Source organism: Falco biarmicus, chromosome 2, assembly GCF_023638135.1.
Source record: "Falco biarmicus isolate bFalBia1 chromosome 2, bFalBia1.pri, whole genome shotgun sequence".
NCBI lineage: Eukaryota > Metazoa > Chordata > Aves > Falconiformes > Falconidae > Falco > Falco biarmicus.
In genome coordinates, this window is record NC_079289.1 from 86,648,538 (window position 1) to 86,661,602 (window position 13,065).

The 13,065-nt window shown below is 40.7% G+C and overlaps 1 protein-coding gene across 1 annotated transcript; it reads left to right on the plus strand.

Annotated features, from left to right (window-relative positions):
- Positions 1-3,370: 3,370 nt before the first annotated feature.
- On the plus strand, positions 3,371-12,668 carry TASL (TLR adaptor interacting with endolysosomal SLC15A4). The gene is made up of 2 exons (XM_056329430.1): positions 3,371-3,575; positions 10,551-12,668. The coding sequence occupies exon 2, from the start codon at positions 10,557-10,559 to the stop codon at positions 11,433-11,435; it is 879 nt and encodes a 292-aa protein (XP_056185405.1). The 5' UTR covers positions 3,371-3,575; positions 10,551-10,556; the 3' UTR covers positions 11,436-12,668.
- The last annotated feature ends 397 nt before the right edge of the window (positions 12,669-13,065 follow it).

The following is a 13,065-nucleotide window of genomic DNA, read 5'->3' on the forward strand; positions in this document are numbered from 1 at the left end:
ATTTTGCAACTGTAAGGAGCATAAATCATTCATGATCATTCTTTATGATGTCCTGGATAATGTGCTTATCGCCTTCCCATAAACTCTTCCCTTTCAAAGATCAAAAGGATTCAAAATATCCCCTTTGTCATATTGCACAAAGTAATTATAAACTAAGTGATAACGTTAAGGTGTTATTTCAAAGTTCTTAGTCAATGGTATAGACACATCAAATGGGGGTAGAACTAAAATTGTTTGATTACTTGATAGAGCTTATTGTGTACATACCTGCTTGAATAGTACAGGAAAATTGATTTATTTTCTGCACTTATTCCTACTATTAATTTTAACAAAAAACTATGAATATTGGTCCTCTCAAAAGCTCCCTATTTATAATTTCTAGAATACAAACATTTCACCTGTAAGTGACAGGCAGCTGCCTTTGCACTATTTGACAAAACAGGCCCAGGCTAAACAGATATTTATTTACACTGAACCTCTGTGGTGGAGCCTGTAGCTGTACAGAAGGAACTTCAGCTTTCTCTTGTGTTTATGGCAGTGTAGCATTATCAGTTAAAACATATTGAGACACACTAGTTGAAAGGCATTGGTGGGCAAGGGTAGCTTGGTGCAGAAGTGATAAACTGTCTAGTACTACCCTATGGATGTGTTCCTTGACAGCACTGTTCTGTTCTGCTTGCATCAGCCAATAGTGCACCACAGTCAGAGCAGATGTGGACAGCGAAACAGCTCATGCTGAAACCCTGCCTCCATGGGTTGAATATTCTGGAGTGGTTATTTTGGACTTGCTCCCCTGTGGTCTCATGAAAGCCCATGAGGAAACTCGCACATGGCAAATTTCAGGTATGGCCTTGGTGTGTGTCCTTCTGCTGAGTTTCATCCAAATGGAATTTGCTTCACATGCTTCAAGAGGCAAACCAAAGCACAGGGAGGGCATGCAGCTGGCAGGTTTATTTTGAAAATAAACTCTTGAACTGAAATAAAAAGCCAAGATAGATGTACTTGGTCAAAATTAAAGCAGTTTCCTAGAGGAAACCCTGGGACTAGAGGGAACATGGTAGGGAAGGGAGCGCGTAACTGTGCAACTTACTGAAATGTTTTCCTTTTCTTTTTGGGGTGAGGATAGAATATTCTTGATGTGTTGGACTTGCCATAGCGAAGTACACTGACGAAAGTAAGCTGGCATGGCCTCAGACAATATCTGAGCTACATTCACAGATGAGGAGGCTAGCCAAATGACTCCCTGAGGTGCTGAAGCTTTCCCTCCCTTCTCACACCAATTCCAGCAGCTGTGCGAGGCACAACACACGTGGGGATCTTTGCAAAAGGGTCCAGGTGCCACTATGTTTATGTATAGTCTCCCAACTCGTTCAGCTCTGAATATGGACCTCAGAGTGCTACAAAGAGCAGCTTTTACACCACAGCATAAAAATTCATATAGGAGAATGCTTCTTAGCTTCTTACAGAGAATAACCCTTCTGAGGTCCTGAGTGAATGTGGAGAAGCTCACTAGAATAAACAAGTATCCCCAAAGCCTAGACTGTCAGGATGTTAATGTGCAATATATATGACAGAAATGACAGTTCTACATCTCCCTTCCATAGGCACATATATCTACTGTGCAGAAATGCAGACAGTGTTTGACTTCCTCTAGAGCACTAAAAACATTGCATGTGCATGACCAGGGAAAAAAAAGGAAATTTATTTTTTCTAAATCTAGGTGCCTGAAGGTAAGTCTTAAATCCATATTTAGGTATCTATATGAAAGTAGATTGATTTTTCAGTGGTTCTGGGGAGCTGTGCTTTTCTGGCTGTAGAAGCACTTTTTACTTTCAAAAATCTGGCCATTTGTATCTTGCTGTTTTTACATAGGTTTAGATAATTTAAAATACATTTTGAAAACTCTCTGGGGATCTTGACAGAAATGCTTTTTTGTATTACCAAATTTATTTTGCAACAGTTTAACTTGAAATATTGAGCTTCTGTGTATATAGAGCTCTCTGAATCTAAAGAAGAGGTAAAACTTATTTCTTCCTTCTCTCAATACTATTTTAACCAGATGTGGAAACACTGAAAAAAGTGTTGAAGCAGTATAAATTTGACAAGGCCTGAGATTGGTCCATAGTACTGATGAAAGATCAGAGGAAAATAATGCAATAATGTTCATATTAATATTAATGTTCAGCATAAAAGAGCTGCCTGTTACTACAGTAACTTTGTTTCTGCAGGGAGCACTTTCACAGCAAAGATATCTGTTGAGATTTGCATTAAACTACCAATTTTTTCCAGTTTTTGTGCTTTTTAGGTGCTGTTGATCCTAGTATAGCATATGATTGGGTACAATATTATTTGATTAAACTGTTGTATGAATTAGCTAGGGATGTGTAGACAGGGCCAGACTGAGGTATGTACTTTTTCTATGCCTATGCCTAAGATGACTTTGGATACAGTCCTGATCATATATCACATCACAGCAAACGTTTAGCAAAATTATGTTGATAGAAGCATTTTACCAGAATACATTTTCTGGCTGACAGAGTTGGAGGCTTCTGAGAAAAAAAAATATTTAAAAATGGTTCCTCAGTAAGGAAGTTAAAATACACTGAGAATGAAAAGAAATTCCTTGTATTATTGCAATGTATGGATGGCTGATGATGTCTCTTTAAGTAAATTCTGTACATCCTATTGGGATCAATTCAAACAGTCCGGTTACATCCTTCAAACAGTACTTGTCCTCTGTGCTTCAAGGAATACTCCCACACCAATCTCAAAGCCATATTCACTGCCCACACACCTCAAGCTTGGAGGATGAACTCCTGCTTGCCCAAGGTATCTTCATACACTGCCCTTGCTAAGACAAACTGCCTGCCTGGGTATGGCAGGCACTGAGATACTGAGTGCACCTCAAATCTAACTTACCTAGAGACAGGTTTTGCAGATGCCAAGCAAAACCCAATAAACCAGCTGAGCCGTGCTGTTTGGTAGAAGCTGAGAGGTATGAGGGTCTGCAGACAGCAAAGCAGGCCTGATGTGAAATGCATTTCTGCTGTGGCATCTCACTCTTCCTACCTATTTGGCATGACAATTTTGACACATCTAGATGTCTTGCTGTGTCAATTAAAAGGGGAATGATAGCTAGTGATTGAAATGGGGTACACTGTAAGTTGCCAGCAAAAGCAGTTTCTCTGTGATTGTTCTAGCTGTTCAATTCACCAGGGTTTTTTTGTATAATAGTTAATAAAGGGAAGTTTGTCTGCCTGGACAGAGTGTGTTGCAATAAGCTATTTTAGCAGTGCACAGTTTCATAACAAAGTTTCATTTAGACATAAAAGAGGAACCAAGTTCAGTGTGTAGCAGTTCAGTCAGTTATAAAAACCCCTCATCTCCTAAGGGACTGTCTTTCTATACTTCTGTGCTGTAGAGGATTAGAAATAAAACACATGTCATCTTAGAAGTGTATTTAAAAAGGAAATAAAAACAGAACATTGCATTTTGGGTAGGACAGGCTCACGGGAAACTTCAAACTGTTTAGAAGACAAATTTTCTGTATCTGGTCAGCTGCTGTACCTTTGGAGGTAAGAACTAAAATATACTATGCATTATATAAATATATGAAAGTGTCGCTCTTGCTTATCAAAGCGGCTCAGTTCTGTTTGTGTGGGATCACAGCCGGTAGCTGGTAAAATGAAGATGTACTTTTTCTTGTTTAAATGTATGTGCATGTTTGCAGTGTCGGCCACTGTCCACATGCGGTTTTTGCTGCCTTAAGAAGTGATGAGACCGTTTTAAAAGGGACATCTTCACAAACCCTGACTGGCCACAATTGCAATGCAACTTCAAAATGCAAAAAACCTTGTTCTCTGATATTTCTGAAGTTTTCCATAAAACCATGCTAAAAATATATTTCAGGATACTTTTAAAGGGAGTCATAACAGATGTGTTGCTTTTATCATAATTATAGTATTTTTATTGATGTTTTTTGTGCACGTTAGTATACTGTCTAAATAATGTCTTCAAACTGGAGTACTCTATTTGTTAATTGGAAATAAAAATAGGGACCATAATAGATAAACTTGGGCAACATGTTAAAAAAAATCATAGAAAAAAGCTGAGACTTCTCTGAAAACAAGATGATGTTAAAAAGTATAAACAAAGAAACTATCACTGTATTTTCCTGATTCACAGCAAATTTCCTGCTTCACTGCAAATTCACAGCTTGACATGGGTGTACACACACACACAACATGCACCCTCCCCCTTCTCTTTTACACTCTACAGCAGATGTGACTACTGTTTCAATGCTCATTAGTGCACCATTTCCCTTGCTCCTCCTGGGAAACCCCCTTCAGCCTTTTCTGTCTTTCTTGCTTTACCATTTATTGTCATCACTTCTAGAAAGTGTATTCTATAAGAGTTCACATGAATTTATTTCCCCTGTACTTCAACTGCTTAGACAGAAAATATTGCAATCATATAGTTCAGTCATGACAACAGCTAACAACTCATTAAAATAAACAGAGAAATCTGAAACATGAAATAATTTCTACCCTAGAAAGACATAAAAGCACAGTGTAAAAATATCATGGAGTCAAGTCATCCTTATGAATGTGCAGCTTGATCCTTTCCTGCCTTACATTTCATATTTTTGCTTACAGCTGCGGCAATGAGATGTAAAATGCTATCAAATCAAATTAATGGTGTCCTAAACCAATTTTGTATGGGTATAGATGATTAAGGAAAGTATGGAAGATTATGAACCAGGCTTGCTCTGTATGAAGTTTCAAGGAACTTGAGCTGAAAAAATAGACTTGAAATATAAATATAGCAAAGCTATATCTACCCACGTAGAGTTTTCATTATTTGTCCCGCCAAACTCCACTTAAAGATACAACAGCACTCAATCATATAGTAAGAATGTATTTTTTTCTAAATGAAAGAAACTGGATGCTTCTGAAGCTCACTGCCATCCATTTAGCATGATTAAAAATGGGTAGGCACTTGTATAACAAAAACATTCAGCAGTACAGTGGACATATAAAGTGTAATGTGTTCCTGGGAAGATGTCTCTCCTCACTTGCTTCATTCAGCTCCTGCAAGGAGATTTCCTCATACTCTTGGAATACAGGATTATTATACTCTCAAACCTACTCCACTTGTGCCTCCCAAGACAGCTCATATTCCCCTATGGAGGAGGTACTCCTAGCTTTCCTGCATCTCTTGGACTGTTGAGATGTGCATATGAGCAGGGCTGATGTTTTCTTTCATGGGAAGACCAAAAGGTCAGAGTGAAAAGAGCTGTGAGGAAAGGACAAGAGGGGTTTGGCTCATGACTGCTGGTGAAGGAGCTTCATGGTGCAGTCCTACAGGTCGAGATCTTCCAAAGCAGCAGTGGCAGCAGGGAGAGGAAGTTGCGTTTGCAGTAGGTGTCTTTCAGATGCTTGTGCAAAAGCACCTCTTAGCTATTCCTCTTCTGCCATGGGCAAAGTGGACCAACTGCTAGCTCAAATATCAGCCACTGTTATCATAGAATCATAGGGACATAGAACAACCCAGGCTGGAAGGGACCTCGAAAGATCATCTTGTCCAACTTTATATGAGAAAGGGAGCCTAGATGAGATTATCTAGCACCCCATCCAATCATCTTAAAAACCTACAGTGATGTGGATTCCACCACGTCCCTGGAGAGGTTGTTCCAGTGAATGATTGTTCTCACTGTAAAATTTTTTTTTTCTTAGATTGAGGTGAAATCTCCACCAACACAACTTGTACCCATTGCCCCTTGTCTTCTCCACATGGCTCCCTGTGAAGAGAGAGCCTCTCTCCTCTTTGTAGCTGCCCTTTAAGTACTGGAATACTGTGATGAGGTCCCCCTGCAGCTGTCTTTTCTCCAGGGAGAATAATCCTAACTCCTTCATTTGTTTCTCATAGGGCAGGTTCTCCATCCCTTTAATCATCTTCGTGGCCCACCATTGCACTCTTCCCAGTCTGTCCACATCTTTCTTGAATTGTGAGGTCCAGGTGTGGCCTGACAAGTGTGAGTAGAGTGGGATGATCACACCTCTATCTCTGCTAGTAGTGCCCCTGTGGATGCAGTCCAGGATCCAGTTTGCCTTCATTATTGCAGCAGCGCACTGCTGAGCCATGTTCAGCTTGTTGCCCACCTGGACCCCTAGGTCCCTTTCAGCAAGGCTGCTCCCCAGCCACACAGATCCTAGCTTGTACTGGACTCTTTGGTTATGTCGTCCCAGGTGCAGGACCTTGCACTTGTCTTTGTTAAACTTCATATTGTTATTGCTAGCCCACTCTTCCAGCCTGCCCAGGTCTTTCTGTAAGATGGCTGTCCTTTCTGATGCGTCCACCTCACCATACAGTTTAGTGTCACTAACGTTACCTTTACCCAAGCGAGCCAAGGGCACTGGAGATAGTCCTTAATCAAATGGGGTTCAGATACCAAAGATCTGTGGGTTTCAGGCATTAAGGAGAGGCTATACTCATCCATACGCACAGCTCATTGTATTACCTTCTTCACTCTCCCCATTTCCCTGTGCTGGCTGCACTGGGGCTTCCTGGGAGCTGTTTCACACCAGCCCCAGTGGAAGGTGAGGTATGGGTCCTGCAGCATATGCAGGCTCACTCTCCAGCCTAACCTGCTTGCCAGGTGAACTCCTGCATGCATGTCCTGCAATCTGGGGTGGATCCCAAACCTCACTGAATGGATCTGTCTGTATCTCCACAGCCTGGAAAAGCATCTATTTAAATGGGGGAAAAAGTACAGAAGGATCCACAGGATCTGCGTTCCCTCAAGGCAGGGAAACATCATCACCTGTGGTCCCATCTAGTAAGTCAGCTAGAATTTAAGGTGTAACCTGTGACAAAATGTCAACTCCAGCCACCAGCAGCACAAATTTAGTGCCATTCAGATCCTTGCTCAGGGACCTGAAAGCCAGACATATTCAAAACAAGCTTGTCTCTTCTACGAGTTCCCATCCCTTCCTTCTGCAATGCAAAAGAATGTCCCTTTCTCCATTGAGCTGTGATCCCAGCTGGCACCATGTTCTTTCTGTTCTCCCTAGCAACTTTTCATTTTGCTCAGGTTTTTGTATAGGACACAATTTATCATATCTCTTTGTGTAAACTTCTTGGGCTTTCCTTAAGTGTTTTGCTTATCCTGAGCCAAGAACTGGTGTACTGTTTGCCTGCTCCCAGGCTGTAATCTGAGGTCTTTATGCAAACATTGGCTCCATCTCCAAACATTGTAAGGCAGCAAATTTTGCCTTAAGCACTCACAAAATACTGGCAATACCACTGGATTCTCCATGTGGCTTTGAACGTTCATCCTGCCTTTAGGCTTTTCTTCTGTTGAAGAACAGAACAAAATCCCTAGGTCAGACATATGAGTTTTTGATATCATCTGACAGTAATAAAGACTATGCCAGATATAAAAGATGGAAATGTAAATATAAACTGGAGACCTCTGTCTCCAGTAGCTCTAGATAGAATGTGGTCAGCTCTCATTGCCAGTTCAATAGCCATACAAGGAAAAATCTCTTTGTTCACCTCACATGCAAAATGCATCAGATCAGAATTGTAAAAGGGATTGTTTTTCCTTGTACAATGGAAGTTATGCAGTTATTTTCAGGAAGAGGGAAGTGAAATCTGAATTTAAGGAGCATGAAACCCAAAAGATTGAAAAACATTAGATATAATCCCTGTGCTCTTGGAATCCTGGTTTATTCGTGCGTGTGTGGCATGGAAGGGGGAAGAAAACAGGCACAAGAAACTAGAATTAATGAAAACTGTCATCCTTATCAGAAGTAAAATGGAAGAATTAAAGGTGATTCAACTGTGTGACCAGCCATTGGTAGCAATGGAATAACAGCTTATCAGGGGTATACATTAAGTACTAGGACCAGAGGTATAGGCACCTCTCTTTTGATTCAAGCTCTCAGCACTGCCTATCAGAACTGCAATCAGATTTCCTTGCAGAGCTGGGAATAGTCAGATTAGTGTGACAGCCCTTGCCAACTTCGGAGGGTAAGCTTGTAACCCATTCAGCAAAACACACAACTCCTGAGCATGACGGGAGCCTAATATTTTTGAGTTTGCCAGTTCTTTTTCTTTTTTCCATTCCTGTCTCAGTGTGCTCTAAAACTCTTAAAATAAGTATCACAGAACGCAGTGCAAAGAAATGAAACCGTTGGTTTCATTTCCCTAATGTATCACCTTATGACAGAAGCGACATACATCTGGGTAGTAGGAAAGACAGAAGCGTCACATGCTACCTTTACAGACAATGGTTGAGCAGTGAACAGGCCATATGTTATATTTCCACTTATTTCTCAGAATCTACATTAAAAATAAGCATAGGAATAAGCAAAGAACAATTCCAGATCAATGTCAGCTGAAGTCAGTGGTGACTTTGCAATAAAGCCATCTGGGCCATGGATGACTGGGGGAAGGGAAGAGCCTTTGCACTGCAAAAAGTGCAAATTGAAGCAGAAGAGGGGGGGTGGGGGGTGGCACGGTGGGGGATGAGTTGATAACCTGAGCAGCTCTAGCATTTGGATAAGATCTCTGTGGTGGCACCTTAATCACAGCTAAAACCTAAAGGAAGACAACAGCAGAGTATGAGGAATGCCAAGCCCCAAACGTGATTTTTTCCCCCTCTTGTGTAAATAGGTTGCTTTTCATTAAATATTACCTGCCTCACACAACTGGCAGCAGCAGAGAGAGGATCCAGGGTCACCAAAGCAAAGTTTGGACACACTTACTTTCCACAAATACTTTCTTCTGAAGAAAGTTTATTTTCCCTCCAATCTTCATACTGTGAAAGTGACTTCTCTGTGCCCCAAGGAAAGCTTTTTCTCATGCTGTCTCCTTCCTGACATTTGTGTAATGTCTATATCCATGCTTAGGCAGGATTTAGACAACATTTATTACTAGTGCAGCATTTTGCACTAGCAACTGTGACACGTGAAATACTTTGCGAAGAAATGAGACTCCTTTCACTCTTCAAAAAGATAAGTCAAGCAGTTGGCAGCAGCATGGGGTAGTGCAGCGCATGCCAGAGATGCCACCTCCCCATTCACAGTTTGTGGGAAGATGTTCCCGTTCTGGTGCTCCTTCACAGTGGGTGTTTTGAAATAGACAGGCAAACTGTCAAATAACTGGGACACAGTTCTTCTGTCTTCAGAGACAATATTTGATAAGGACTAAAATGATATAATTGGATTAAATAGTAAGTGAAGAAATGTACCCACTATTAAAACAAAAGCAAATTATTTGTTCCTCTATCATACAAGATATTTTGTACTATAGAAAGAAAACCCCAGTTTTTATTTAAATTATTTTTATGCAAGATTTACCTTCTTTTCGCTGGTCTACACAATTGCTTTAGAACATCTTTCCCATTGATCATCTCCTTGACACCTATTAAGAAAAAAAGATACAGAGGTGGACTTAAGAACAATTATGTGGTAGTGGGGCTGCTAAAGCTTGTGTAGAACATTTACTGATGTGCAGATGCATGTGTGTCCTTCTGAGTGAGTCCTGTCTTTCATTACTAATGTGTCTACTCAGCTTTTGAGACTGAGTTGCCTGCTCAGAGATTGGAGATAGTTAGTTGCTGCTGGAACCTCATTGTGCCTTCTTAGAAATGCAATGGAAACTGATTTCAGAGCTGGTGGTACTCACAACTAATCCAACAGTGAAGGAGCTGGACTACCTCTGAAATGTGCACTTTCCTATGTGTTGCACTGAAATGCAGCTCTTCAAAAGTACACTGCAGATTTCTGAATCTAAGGTAGTCATATAGTAACTGGAGAGTGATAAGCAAATCTAGGGCACAATTAATCTCATTTTTATTTAGGTGTCTAAAACAGGTCAGATGAATCATGCCTCCAAAAAGCCTTGCTTTTTTCCACTGACATTTTCATGTCTAAATGTTAGAGAATTAATTCCATCCTCCTTGGCATGCAGAAGTGCAAAGTGCTAATTTAGTGGTCTGAGATTTTTTAATGAAAAAGGAACCACACCTACAGTCATTGATTAGCTGGGAACAGAAACTGTCAATATGAATCTCAAATCAACGTAGTTCAGAGGCAGCTGACAAACCACACACAGCAAGAGTTGGTTCAAAGCATATGAGAAAAAGGGGGAAACCCCCTGGCTTCTTACTGAAGTCAAGGGCAAAAATGTACATATTTAAGTGCAAGCTATTACGGCAACTATTACCACAGCAAACCACTTCTTGTTCCTCTTTTCCCAACTCACTTGTTGTTGGATGTATCAGACATGCCATTTATTATGTTATAGAGAATATACTTTGATGCAATTGAGTTAACACCACAACAGGGAGACTAGCTGATCACTTCACTCATTGACTCAAGTCCTCTAGAAAGACAGAGACACTCTTGTTCGTGTCCAAACTGGAGACCTCTCTCCAGAGCTAGTAACAGACCTACAAATGTAAGCACCACTCAATGACTTTGTAATGAACTAATAGTTTCTTCTTGTCATTTTTCTGCCCGCTGGTGGTTCCTTTCCTTTAGTGAAGGATGCTGTCGGAAGGTTACCTTCAGGGAATTGTCTACCTCTGTGAAGACCTGAACCCTGAGCTCTACAGCAAGAGTCTGGCTGAGGAAGTGGTGTATGAAATGAGGTCCATTAATTATTCTTCCACAGATGAAGCACAAGGAAAAAGCCTCCTTCAGAGATGCAGATCTGCTGGCAAGTGCATTTCCTCAGGCCGCTCTAGAGGTAGCAAGCACAGCAGAAGGCAGAAGGATAATCTCTTACAGCCTACACAGCACCCTGCGCCTGCAGGGCAGCCGTCGCCAACTATGCATGTCTGTGAGGGGCTGACAAAAAAAGACACCTACTTGGTTCCATCTTCCTGCAAAAGCATTTGCAAGAACTACAATGATTTGCACATAGCTGGGGACTACGTTGTGCCAATTAGCTCAGTCACGACAGATTTTACCTGTGACAGCGGCATAGGCCCCTTCTTGGAGTCCTCGGAGATTCCTCCCCCCATGGAGTCCGTGAGGGTGCCCCCCTCTAGTGACACTAGCCGCAAGCCACTCCAAGGCTACTCCTCATGCTGGCGGCTGGCAAGCTTAGTGCCCCACCAGCAGCCCCTCTCTGACTCAGCCCTGAATGACTACCTTGAACAGAAGCTGGTGGAGCTGTACAAGCAGTACATCATGGATAGCACAGCAAACAGAGCATCCCCTACTCAGATCCTGGCCTCAGAGCTTATAATGACTAATGTAGATCAAATCAGCATGCAGATATCAAAGGAAAGGAATATGGAGACCACCAAAGCCAAAGACATTGTCATTAGCCGGTTCTTACAAATAGCCAGTGAAAAAATATCCTCAGAAATTAGCACACCTAGTCTGTGTATTTCCCAATATAGCCACACTAATGCATAATATTGGAATGTCTGCCCTTAGAAAGTTTTATGTTCTGTGAAGTAAATTTTTAGTTTCTTACGACATTTTTCTGCTTCATAAAAATGTGTTTACCATTGCCATCTAAATTAAACCTTCCAGTACATATTAAATAGGTAAAAATATTTGTACTGTACAGCCCCTATTGTTGACCAGATGATTTTTTTATTTTATTTTTTATTTTAAGTTTTTCCCTAAAGGGTTATTTTAGTGAGCCTCAGACATTAAAACAATTTTGTAGAAAAGTGATTAAGACCAAGGGACACTCTTCCAGGTGCTCACATGTTCGCTTTCTTCCCCATGTGCTTGACATATAATTTCAACTTTCCTCTGTCTAGAGTCTGCCACCCCTACCCTGAGGGCTGTGTGAAGTGAAAGCTTACACCCACACAAGCACAAGCACAGCGATGGCAAAGCCACAGAAATACAGAATTTAGGATGTCTAGTTCATCTCCCTGCCTCAAATGGCTTTACTTATGACATCCCTCACAGAGGTGTTTATAATTCATTCTTAAAAATCATTAAGGGACAGATACTCTACAGTTTCTTCTATACTAACCCAAATGTTTAATTTATATCTTCCCGTTCAAAAGTTACCATCCCTTTCTGTGAGGCACAAACTCTGTTTCCAAACAGACTTCATCAGTGGGAGCGTGCATATATACCAGTTTGTTTTGCACTGAGCTGAACTATCACAGTGGACAGTGGTGACCTGTGATCACAAACAGATGCCACCTTTGCCAGCTACTTACAGAGCTACAGCTGTGGAATGGTTGTGTAGGGACAGTGATGGTAATAAAGAGGGAAAAGGAAAAACAACTCAACTTTGTTAAGAGAACTGCACACTGAAAAATAAGGGTTAGTCCAAAGCCCATTTGATTAATGCGAACGGTTCCTTTGAACACAGAAGAAAGCTGAAACGGACCACTAAGCAGCATGGCTAATCGCTTCTGTTGTTAGGACAAGGTCATTTGAACCTCATGTATTTCTAACGGAAGGTCCTTTATTGTAAAATTTTACTAAGTCTTAAAATGAGAAGAAAAAGAAAATAAAAAAAAAAGAGCTGCCTTGTGGCAAGGATGGCTACCTATCTTGAGTCTGTAAAACGTATAACATATAGTCAATGCAAATCCACCACTGTTTGAGTTTAAGTATCAGTATAATATAAATACTAATTTATAATAAATATTCATTAAAATGTCTTCATGTTATTGATTTCACAGTGTCATTTTGATTCTGCTTTGGGTTGGTTTTTTTTTTAAGGTATGCCGTCATGTATATTTAAAAAACAAACGTGAAGTTGTACGCATCAGTTTATTCTATTGATGCTGTTTTTCCAGAGATTACTGGGATAGCTCATAGTGCTTATGCAATGAAGGGGTATCCAAAAACCAGTTGCCATAAGAACCCTTGATGTGTGAATCCAGAAACTACATCTGTTGCTATAGCAGCCTACCCAAATACTATTAATCAGCAACTCAAGATAGATAATTTCTGGCATATAATATTTCTAGACTGTGATCAAATGCAATTTACAAATAGATAAAAATGCTATTTTTAAGAGAAAATAACATTCATGGTAACACATAAGCACAGACGTGCTCTGCATGCA